This window comes from Natrix helvetica (genome assembly GCF_964273705.1).
Source record: "Natrix helvetica genome assembly, chromosome: 4".
NCBI classification, from domain to species: domain Eukaryota; kingdom Metazoa; phylum Chordata; class Lepidosauria; order Squamata; family Natricidae; genus Natrix; species Natrix helvetica.
Genome location: NC_138550.1, coordinates 3,375,481 through 3,387,343, shown reverse-complemented (window position 1 = coordinate 3,387,343; position 11,863 = coordinate 3,375,481). Strand labels below are relative to the sequence as shown.

Here is an 11,863-nt window from a genome sequence, read left to right as displayed (position 1 = left end):
TTGCCTTCTTTTTATTATTGCTTTTCCTTGGAGCTGACTTCTCGTGGGGCCTCCCCCTCTTTCTTCTTCCCCGTTTTCCTGGTGGCGGAAGGGGCTTTCTTTGGGCGCGGCTGGTGGCCTTTCTCCAAGGCATTCTGGTCCTCAAAGAGAGCCACCTCCTGGGACAGTTTCCGCAACTCCTTGTTGAGTTGGTTGTTGGAGTCGATCAAAGCGAACTTCAGGACCTCCAACTGGTTGAGCTTCTGGTAGGCCTCTTCGGCCCGTTCCCGCATCGCTTTGACTTTGCCTTGCATTTCCTCCATGGCACTCTTGAAGTTTTCGACCGTGTCCTGCAAACTCTGGCTCATGGTCGGGATGTGGTCTGGGCTCCGTTTTCGGACTCAACTTGGCTAGAAATTATCTTACTTTTTTCTTCTTCTTCTGGAGAGCTCCTAAGAGCAGTAGGGGTTTTGGAGAGGCAATTTATAGATGCTGCTGACAAGCTGCAGGGGGACACAAATAGGACATTGACACACACACACAGAGACAGACATGGAATCTACTGCTACTGAGCTACACAAATCTGCAGAATCTGAGGGCAGAGTGAAAAGAGGGATCAGTCTAGAATCCCTTCGTAGTCACAAGCAGACCAATTCCTTTCACCCTTATCTAAATCCAAGCAGGTGCTGTTAGTTGAGAAGATTCCTGTACATAAGCTTTTCAGCAATGAGGTAAAGGTTCCCCTCGCACATATCTGCTAGTCATTCCCGACTCTAGGGGGCGGTGATCATCTCTGTTTCAAAGCCGAAGAGCCAGCGCTGTCCGAAGACGTCTCCCTGGTCATGTGGCCAACATGACTCAACGACGAAGGCGCGCAGAACGCTGTTCCCTTCCCACCAAAGGTGGTTCCTATTTTTCCTACTTGCATTTTTTACCTGCTTTCAAACTACTAGGTTGGCAGAAGCTGGGACAAGTCACGGGAGCTCACTCCGTTACGCAGCACTAGGGATTCGAACTGCCGAATTGCCCACCTTTCGGATCGACAAGCTCGGTGTCAGCCACTGAGCCACCGTGTCCCTTTTCCTAAGGTTACCCAAGACATTTTGTCTTGGTTTGGGCCAACCCTTAAGCTGCTAAACTCTGGGGTTTAATTTTAAAAACTGGAGTTGGGCAGCCACTACATTTAAATCAATAAATCAGTCAATGATAAACATATTCCCCAAGCTTAAAAGCAGCAGTGCCTAGCAGGTGGGGTCCTTGGTGCTCTTTGCCCTCGGTTGTTTTCTTGCAGATGTTTCGTTTCATGAACCAGCTAGGTAACAGCATCAGTGCTGGAGGGGAGTGGGGTTAGCTCTCTGTTTATATAGAGAAGCTTGCTTTGCCAGTGTTGATGGAGTGTGGTGTTCTCCAATTCTTTGGTTAGGGTATTGTTTTCTGCTTGTTTGTCTGGTGTTAATCCCTGCTTATCTAGGAGATAAACTGCAGAGGAGGTCTTCTGGTCCAGCCTAATCAGGGGAACTATCAGGGAGAAAACTGCACTCTGATCAACATTGTCAAGGCAACTACTGTATATAAAGAGGGAGCTAACCCCTCTCCCTTCTAGCACTGGTGATGTTCCCTAGCTGGGTCATGAAACGTCTGCAAGAAAACCACCCAGCTCAGAGAGCACCAAGGGCCCCACAGTCTTCCTCCTCCTCTTCCTCCTCCTCTTCCTTTTCTCCTCCACCCCCCTTCCTCCTCCTCTCCTTCCTCCTCCTCCTCCTCTTCCATAAACCCTATTCTCTTCTAGCACTGATGATGTTACCTAGTTGGGTCATGAAACGTCTGCAAGAAAACAACCAGGCTTAAAGAGCATCAAGGACCGCACAGTTCTCCTCCTCTGCTTCCTCCCCCCCTCCTCTTCCTCTTCTTCTTCTTCTTCTTCCTCCGCCCCCTCCTCTCTACAAACACTCCTCCCTTCTAGCACTGATGATATTCCCTAGCTGGGTCATGAAATGTCTGCAAGAAAACTCCTCCTCCTCCTCCTCCTCCTCCTCCTCCTCCTCCTCCTCCTCCTCCTCCTCCTCCCCCCTCCTCCTCCTCCTTCCTCCTCCTCCTCCTCCTCCTCCTCCTCCTCCTCCTCCTCCTCCTCCTCCTCCTCCTCCTCCTCCTCCTCCTCCTCCTCCTCCTCCTCCTCCTCCTCTCCATGATCACCAAGGATCTCACAGTCCTCCTCCTCCACCTCCTCCTCCTCCTCTATCAGAACTTAGCTTGTGGGAGAAACAAGTATCTGCAGAAGAGGTAAAGGAAGTTAAGATGGCGTCTACCCCGTACTATAACCATGTTTCTGACTTTTCTTGACATGTCCACATCTGGCTTGAAAAAAATCCAAGAGATGTTTATTTCCCCTCCCCAACCTCTGGTTCTTAAAGCTTGTCAAGAAATGCCCAAACTTCTTCTCCAGCTGTTGGGAAGACACCTGTTCATCCTAACCAAGAAGCCAAAGTGGAAGTTAAGCAAGCTTGTGATCCAATCCAATTAATCTTGGTTTGGTCATAAACTATCATGGAAACACAAACTTGGTGTGTCCAACAAAACGAGCCACTAGCTTCTTTAACACCCCCGGAATGAACGAGTCTCCTGTTCGAAGCTTCCCAAATACCCCTTATTTGCTCCCTTCCTCTCCCCGCACCCCCTCCCCGCCATGAATTCAAATACAGACTTCTTTCAGGGAGGGGAAAGTGAGACCCCCCCAACCTAGTTTTCTTCTCTGTGGTCTGTTGCTGCCGTCAATTCTTCTGCAGCTATTTTAAATTATGTTCTCTCCCCCCCTCAGAGCTGATACATTCAGGCAAGGAGAGAGAGATATAGAGGAGGGGGAGATGCCACCTGCATCCTTTCTGATCCCCCTTGCCATGGAAATGGCCAATGGGATGAGCAGGAGGGAGAGTGATGCAACAAAGGCACAAAGAGCCAGGCTGGCCTGGTGGGGAAGGTGCTGGCCTTCAAACCAGGAGACCGTGAGTTCTAGTCCCGCCTTCGGAGGAAAGCTGGCCGGATGTCCTTGGGCCAATGACCAGGAGACGGTGAGTTCTAGTCCTGCACTAGGTATGACAGCTGGTTGAGTGACCTCGGGCCAATTCACTAGGAGAGTGAAAGACATCTGGGTGGCTCTGGGCCAATCGCCAGGAGACTGGGAGTTCTAGTCCTGCTTCAGATGTGAAAGCCATTTGGGTGGCTTTGGGCCAATCACCAGGAGACTGGGAGTTCTAGTCCTGCTTCAGATGTGAAAGCCATTTGGGTGGCTTTGGGCCAATCGCCAGGAGACTGGGAGTTCTAGTCCTGCTTCAGATGTGAAAGCCATTTGGGTGGCTTTGGGCCAATCGCCAGGAGACTGGGAGTTCTAGTCCTGCTTCAGATGTGAAAGCCATTTGGGTGGCTTTGGGCCAATCGCCAGGAGACTGGGAGTTCTAGTCCTGCTTCAGATGTGAAAGCCATTTGGGTGGCTTTGGGCCAATCGCCAGGAGACTGGGAGTTCTAGTCCTGCTTCAGATGTGAAAGCCATTTGGGTGGCTTTGGGCCAATCACCAGGAGACTGGGAGTTCTAGTCCTGCCTCAAATGTGAAAGCCTCTGGGTGGTTCTGGGTCAATTGCCAGGAGACTGGGAGTTCTAATCCTGCCTCAGATGTGAAAGCTATTTGGGTGGATTTGGGCCAATCGCCAGGAGACTGGGAGTTCTAGTCCTGCTTCAGATGTGAAAGCCATTTGGGTGGCTTTGGGCCAATCGCCAGGAGACTGGGAGTTCTAGTCCTGCTTCAGATGTGAAAGCCATTTGGGTGGCTTTGGGCCAATCGCCAGGAGACTGGGAGTTCTAGTCCTGCTTCAGATGTGAAAGCCATTTGGGTGGCTTTGGGCCAATCACCAGGAGACTGGGAGTTCTAGTCCTGCCTCAAATGTGAAAGCCTCTGGGTGGTTCTGGGTCAATTGCCAGGAGACTGGGAGTTCTAATCCTGCCTCAGATGTGAAAGCTATTTGGGTGGATTTGGGCCAATCGCCAGGAGACTGGGAGTTCTAGTCCTGCTTCAGATGTGAAAGCCATTTGGGTGGCTTTGGGCCAATCGCCAGGAGACTGGGAGTTCTAGTCCTGCTTCAGATGTGAAAGCCATTTGGGTGGCTTTGGGCCAATCGCCAGGAGACTGGGAGTTCTAGTCCTGCTTCAGATGTGAAAGCCATTTGGGTGGCTTTGGGCCAATCACCAGGAGACTGGGAGTTCTAGTCCTGCCTCAAATGTGAAAGCCTCTGGGTGGTTCTGGGTCAATTGCCAGGAGACTGGGAGTTCTAATCCTGCCTCAGATGTGAAAGCTATTTGGGTGGATTTGGGCCAATCGCCAGGAGACTGGGAGTTCTAGTCCTGCTTCAGATGTGAAAGCCATTTGAGTGGCTTTGGACCAATTGCCAGGAGACTGGGAGTTCTAGTCCTGTCTCAGATGTGAAACTCATTTGGGTGGATTTGGACCAATTGCCAGGAGACTGGGAGTTCTAGTCCTGCCATATGTCTTCAAGTTGCCAAGGTTGGGAAACATTATACTGGAGCAATAATACCAAGTATTATTATACGCCCTTAAACCTTTATATTAAAAGAAGCCAAAGCAATCTATTCTTGATTTCCTTTTATTGCAGCTAATGGGACTTTTACGTGTGGTAAAGGACTCCTCGGGGATTTTACTCCATGGGTTGTAGCTAACTATAGAGTGCAGCGTTTATCTCCAATTCAAGGCCATTGAGTCATTTCTGAAGACATTTCTGGGGTCAGATGGCCAGTATGACATCACAGGACGCTGTTACCTTCCCACCAAAGTGGTACCTATTAACCTACTCGCATTTTGCATGCTTTCGAACTGCTAGCCAGAAGCTACAACGAGGACAGGAACTCACCCCTGTTGCATGGTGCTTGGTTCTTGAACCTGGACTGCAGGTTTTCCAAATCCGGCAGGCATGGGAAATTAATGTGATGGTTGGTTGATGTCCCACAACTTTCCTAGTCATCTTTAAATCAGTGGTGGGTTTCTACCGGTTCGCACCGGTTCTGGCGAACCTGTTGGACAATGAACCCGGAAGTAAGTTCCTGCCCCGCCCCTATCACTCACTTGCTCACCCCTGCCGGTTCAGAAGCCACTCCATTGCTCGCTCACCCCCCTTTCTCCCGTTCCTCCTCTCAGCGATCTGAGGATTCCCCACCCCACTTTTCCCTTCCCAAAAGATCGCTGAGAGGAGGAAAGGGAGGATTCCCCACCCCACTTTTCCCTTCCCAAAAGATGGCTGAGAGGAGGAATGGGAAGGGAAAAGTGGGGTGGGGAATCCTCCCTTTCCTCCTCTCAGTGATCTTTTGGGAAGGGAAAAGTGGGGTGGGGAATCCTCCCTTTCCCCCTCTCAGCGATCTGAGGATTCCCCACCCCACTTTTCCCTTCCCAAAAGATGGCTGAGAGGAGGAATGGGAGGATTCCCCACCCCACTTTTCCCTTCCAAAAGATCGCTGAGAGGAGGAATGGGAGGATTCCCCACCCCCCTTTTCCCTTCCCTTTCCTCCTCTCAGCGATCTTTTGGGAAGGGAAAAGTGGGGTGGGGAATCCTCCCTTTCCTCCTCTCAGCGATCTTTTGGGAAGGGAAAAGTGGGGTGGGGAATCCTCCCATTCCTCCTCTCAGCCATCTTTTGGGAAGGGAAAAGTGGGGTGGGGAATCCTCCCTTTCCTCCTCTCAGCGATCTGAGGATTCCCCACCCCACTTTTCCCTTCCCAAATGATCGCTGAGAGGAGGAAAGGGAGGATTCCCCACCCCACTTTTCCCTTCCCAAAAGATCGCTGAGAGGAGGAAAGGGAAGGGAAAAGTGGGGTGGGGAATCCTCCCATTCCTCCTCTCAGCGATCTTTTGGGAAGGGAAAAGTGGGGTGGGGAATCCTCCCTTTCCCCCTCTCAGCGATCTGAGGATTCCCCACCCCACTTTTCCCTTCCCAAAAGATGGCTGAGAGGAGGAAAGGGAGGATTCCCCACCCCACTTTTCCCTTCCCAAAAGATCGCTGAGAGGAGGAAAGGGAAGGGAAAAGTGGGGTGGGGAATCCTCCCATTCCTCCTCTCAGCGATCTTTTGGGAAGGGAAAAGTGGGGTGGGGAATCCTCCCTTTCCTCCTCTCAGCGATCTGAGGATTCCCCACCCCACTTTTCCCTTCCCAAAAGATGGCTGAGAGGAGGAAAGGGAGGATTCCCCACCCCACTTTTCCCTTCCCAAAAGATCGCTGAGAGGAGGAAAGGGAAGGGAAAAGTGGGGTGGGGAATCCTCCCATTCCTCCTCTCAGCGATCTTTTGGGAAGGGAAAAGTGGGGTGGGGAATCCTCCCTTTCCCCCTCTCAGCGATCTGAGGATTCCCCACCCCACTTTTCCCTTCCCAAAAGATGGCTGAGAGGAGGAATGGGAGGATTCCCCACCCCACTTTTCCCTTCCCAAAAGATCGCTGAGAGGAGGAAAGGGAGGATTCCCCACCCCACTTTTCCCTTCCCAAAAGATCGCTGAGAGGTGGAAAGGGAAGGGAAAAGTGGGGTGGGGAATCCTCCCATTCCTCCTCTCAGCGATCATTTGGGAAGGGAAAAGTGGGGTGGGGAATCCTCAGATCGCTGAGAGGAGGAAAGGGAGGATTCCCCACCCCACTTTTCCCTTCCCAAAAGATCGCTGAGAGGTGGAAAGGGAAGGGAAAAGTGGGGTGGGGAATCCTCCCTTTCCTCCTCTCAGCGATCATTTGGGAAGGGAAAAGTGGGGTGGGGAATCCTCCCATTCCTCCTCTCAGCGATCTTTTGGGAAGGGAAAAGTGGGGTGGGGAATCCTCCCTTTCCTCCTCTCAGCGATCTGAGGATTCCCCACCCCACTTTTCCCTTCCCAAATGATCGCTGAGAGGAGGAAAGGGAGGATTCCCCACCCCACTTTTCCCTTCCCAAAAGATCGCTGAGAGGTGGAAAGGGAAGGGAAAAGTGGGGTGGGGAATCCTCCCTTTCCTCCTGTCAGCGATCTTTTGCTAAGGGAGGCTTCTCAAAATGGGAAGCCCATCTCTTTGCACCCTTCAATCCGTCTCTCTCTCCCTCTGACCTCCCCCAATGGCTCAGCTTGAAAAACTGGGGGGAACAGAGGAAAAGGAGGAGGAAGGAAAGGGGGGAGAGAAACGGGGGGGGGGGGAAGAGAGAGAGAGAAAGAGTGACACACCAAGGGGGGAAGTTGGGGGACTTCCCTCTAAATACTGACGCCCTCTGCTTTTGGGGGGAAAGGAGAGGAGGGTCCTTGGTGATTTGTGAACCTCTACCCCCTATTCACCCTATCCCAGTTAAGCCAGCTGGGTTTGGGACCCAGCCTTTCTAACTTCATTTGGGATCTTCTAACATCCCACTCCCACCCGGTCACACGGCCAGCAAGCCACTCCCACCCGGTCACATGGCTGGCAAGCCACTCCCACCTGCTCACATGGCAGGCAAGCCACTCCCACAAAGCAGGCCACACCCACAGAGTAGGTTCCAAAAAATTTTGAAACCCACCACTGTCTTTATTGCACTCCCCTAATGAATAGAATGAATGAGCTGGAAGGGACCTTAGAGGTCTTCTAGTCCAGCCCCCAGCTCAAGTAGGAGAAACTATACTATTCCAGATAAGTGGTTATCTAGACTCTTCTTAAAAACCTCCAGTGATGGAGTGCCCACAATTTCTGGAGGCAACTTCTATTCCCTTGGTTAATTGCCCACACTGTCAGGAAGTTTCTCCTTAATTCCAGGTTGCTTCTCTTCCTTGATTAGTTTCCATCCATTGTTTCTTGTCCTGCCTTCTGGTGCTTTGGAGAATAATTTGACCCCCTCTTCATTGTGGCAGCCCCTCAAATATTGGAAGGCCTCTATCCTGTCCCCCCCCCCCGGTCCTTCTTTTCTTTAGACTAGCCAAACCCAAATCCTGCAGCCATTCTTCATATGTTTTAGCCTCTTAGTTGCTCTTCTCTGAACTTTTTCCCAAAGTCTCAACATCTTTTTTGTACTGCGGTGACCAAAATTGGTTGCAGTATTCCAGGTGTGGCCTTACTAGGGTGTTATAGGTAAAGGTAAAGGTTCCCCTCGCACATCTGTGCTAGTCATTCCCAACTCTAGGGGGCGGTGCTCATCTCCGTTTCAAAGCCAAAGAGCCAGCGCTGTCCGAAGACGTCTCCGTGGTCATGTGGCCGGCAGGACTAAACGCCGAAGGCGCACGGAACATTGTTTCCTTCCCACCAAAGGTGGTCCCTGTTTTTCTACTTGCATTTTTTACGTGCTTGCAAACTGCTAAGTTGGCAGAACCTGGGACAAGTCACGGGAGTGTCAGGGGAAAAACGCCCTGGGGAAATCTGAGATCAATGGACCGAGGCTGATTCCCTTCCGCATATCTTTTGAGATATTAAGAAAAGAAATAAGTCTTTAACAAGTATATTCTAATTAATAAACAAACTTTAATACGAAAATAATAAAAGTAAATGAAACAGAAAATAACTAATTGGTTACATTTTGATAATAAAAATATCCGGTTGCCAAGTTGGCAGCCGAACAAAGAAGAAAGGAATTTTTGGAATGTGTAAACGCATGCGCAATAAATCACTTTCAGATAAGAACTTTTATGACCTGCGCAATAACTCTTTCTTAGTTTAACTCTTGAGTGTCAGTTCAGGCCTAGCAAACTTTTTAACATCGTGACACCCCTTCTTTTGCTAGTCATCAAATCATCAATTAAGGCACATCTTCTTTCGCAGATACTCGTGTTGATTTGCGGCAAGTGGTTTGTTAAGCATGTCTGCGATCTGATCATGTGTAGAAACATATTGCAATTTAACAAAACCTTGCTTAACTAATTGCTTTGTGTTTTGATAACGAATGTCAATGTGTCTGGACCTAGAACCTGTAAAATGTGACTCAGAAATATAGACAACAAATACATTATCTTCCATCACGGTGATTGGTCGAATCGGACGTGTCCAGATATCTGTGATCAAAGCATCAAACCACGTTAGAGAATTACAAGCATCTGAAACACAAGCATATTCAGCTTCAGTAGATGAACATGAAACAAAACTCTGTTTTCTCACTTGCCAATAAACAGGACAACCATTTAGGAACATCATGTAACCAGAAGTGCTTTTGCGTGACTTCTTGTCGCTCGCCCAGTCGGAATCAGAAAAACAAATCAACTTTGGTTGATCAGTGTGTGTTGGTTCTAGCAATAACTTCATGTGTTTAGTGTGTTTTAGGTATTTCAACAACTTCTTAATGCATGACCAATGAAATTGTGTTGCTTTACCTACGTGTCGTGATAAAAGATTAACACTAAGTGCTATGTCAGGTCTGGTCCAACTACTAATATATAATAGTGAACCAATGACTGAACGATAAAGTGTTTGATCCTCGAACTCAGGACTTGGTTCATGTGTTAAGTTGTGAAAATCTGTTTGCATGGGTGTCTTTGTTGTGCTAGCATCTTTCATGTTGCAATGATGTAGAATGTGGTCAATTTTCTCTTCTTGTGAAAGACTAAACCCCTTCTGTGTCTTTTCAATTTGAACACCTAAATAAGTGCTAATGTGTCCTAAAGATTTTAGTGTGAAGTATCTCTGCAAACTTTTAGCAAAAATCTCACTCATTTTCTTATTTGGACCAATATAAACAATATCATCAACATAAACAAGAATTATCTCATATGCATTGTTAGATCTTTTTGTGAACACGCATTCATCAGTTTCGGACTTAATAAAGCCCATTGAATTTAGTTTGTCAGTAAGACATAAATACCACATTAAACCTGACTGTTTCAGACCATAAAGACTTTTGTTCAGGAACCAGGTATCCCCTTCTTGCTTTCGGAATCCTGGAGGGCTTCTCACGTAGATCTCTTCATCTAGGTCTGCATGTAGATAAGCTGTGTCCACATCAAATTGAAAAACTTCTAAACCAAGAATAGTTGCAGTGGTTAAGGCAATTTTTACACTTTCAGTTCTGACTGTTGGTGAGTAAGTGTTTGTGTAGTCCTCAGGATAACGTTGAGCGAAACCCTGAGCTACAAGTCTGGCTTTGTATAAAGACTCACCATTTGGTTTCTTCTTGATTCTGTAGACCCATCGGGTGCCAATGACTTTCTGGTTTGCTGGAGGTTTTGCAGGTGTGAATACATTGAGTTTCTTTAAACTGTCCATTTCATCCTGCATTGCATCATACCACTTGTCTTGTTCTGAATCAGGAAGCTGTTTGATTTGTGTGAATGTCTCAGGAGGAAGAGTAACGTTGCAAATCAAAGGTAATGGTGATTTTGTGAGTTGCCATGAATAACGTTGTGGAGGGATTCCTTTTGTGGCCCTCTTGGAGCGTCTAGGAGCAACAGACCAGTCTTCTTCTTCTTCTTCATCATCATCCTCGTCCTCACGTTCGTCGCTAGCATCAGCATCCACGGCTTGCGAAGACGGAACATCAGGTTGTGAAGAACTGGTAGAAGGAATATCTGCCTGCGACTTGCCATCAGGCTGCGTGGCATCTGGAACACCATCTCTAGGAAAATAAACTTCAGGATCATTGGAATGAATCCTGGACCAGTCAATATCTTCCTCAAAATTAGCAGATTGTGAAATGACAATCACATGTTTAGTATCAATGAATTTGTACCATTTTGAATTATCATCAATACCCATAAATCTCAGTCTCTTTGCTACTGTACCTCCCTTTCTTCTTTGACTTAAGGGAGTGTTCACCATAGCATATGAACCAAAAATATGGAGGTTCTTGAGATCAGGCTTGTAGCCATACAGCATGTAGAAAGGAGTTTGATTGATTACACTGCTCCAAGTACGGTTGACAATGTAATTTGCATATTTGATTGCTTCACCCCAGTATGCGTTACTGAGATTGGCATCTTCTAGAAGACAACGCATCATGGTTTGTAGAACCCCTTGTCTTCTTTCTACGACTCCGTTATGAGCCGGTGTATATGGAGCAGATGTCTGATGAAGAATTCCATTCTTACGCATCCAGTCCTGGAAACGCTGAGACATGAATTCTGCACCACGGTCACTCTGGATTCTGGCGATGCGAACTTGGTATTGTGTAGAAACAAAAGCTGCAAAGTCTTTAAAGATCTGAAAGGTCTCAGATTTCTCTCTCATAGGATATACAAATCCATATCTAGAATGATTATCTACAATTGTTAAAAAATACTTTCTGCCACCAAGTGTTGGTGGGAAAGGACCCACTATGTCAGTGTGTACCAAATCAAAAATGCGTGTTGACAGGCGTATAGCGTGTTTGGGAATTGCAGCCGCCTTGGATTTAGCCTTTTTGCAAACCGCACAATCCAAAAACACCTTACACCCCTTTAGATCCAAACCTTTTGCGAACTCCGGCATCTTTCTAAGAACACGGAAACTGGCATGTCCCAATCTTCTGTGCCACTTGTGAATACACCTGGAATGTAAAGGTTTACCAGTTAGTGAATTCTCAACATTAACAGTTTCATGAGGACCCTCAGGCTTGCTTTGAGCAACCTGTTTCTGTTTTCTCTGTTTGTTGGCTTTAGGAGCCTTTGGCACAGTAATGCTTTCTCTCTCTGGGTCAACTCTCTCTGGGTCTGCGTTGTGCCTTTTGGAGTTTGCATACTTGCCTGTGCTTGCCCTTTAGGCTTTGGCTTTAAGTAATAAACACCACCAATCAGCATGGTTTCAGCAACAATATCTCCATCTTTAACTAAGTAACTTGCTTTTTCGAGGTGATGAACCTGGAACTTTAAATCTCTAGACAAGTGACTTTGACTAAGCAAATTACTGGTTGCTGAAGGTATGTAATAAACATCAGGGATGTGTGTATCGAGCTCTTCAATGTA

The 11,863-nt window shown here is 47.8% G+C and overlaps 1 protein-coding gene across 4 annotated transcripts; it reads right to left on the bottom strand.

Annotated features, from left to right (window-relative positions):
- LOC309391580 (uncharacterized protein) lies at positions 1-3,061 on the bottom strand. 4 transcript variants are annotated; one of them, XM_081952195.1, is made up of 2 exons: positions 2,942-3,061; positions 1-482 (listed from the first exon to the last, which is right to left on the bottom strand). In XM_081952195.1, the coding sequence occupies exon 2, from the start codon at positions 345-347 to the stop codon at positions 15-17; it is 333 nt and encodes a 110-aa protein (XP_081808321.1). In that variant the 5' UTR covers positions 348-482; positions 2,942-3,061; the 3' UTR covers positions 1-14. The 4 variants fall into 4 exon arrangements, with proteins under 4 accessions (XP_081808321.1, XP_081808322.1, XP_081808320.1 ...); XM_081952196.1 differs by having other exon boundaries at positions 2,852-3,005; XM_081952194.1 differs by lacking the exon at positions 2,942-3,061 and adding an exon at positions 2,716-2,848.
- Between the last annotated feature and the right edge of the window lie 8,802 nt (positions 3,062-11,863).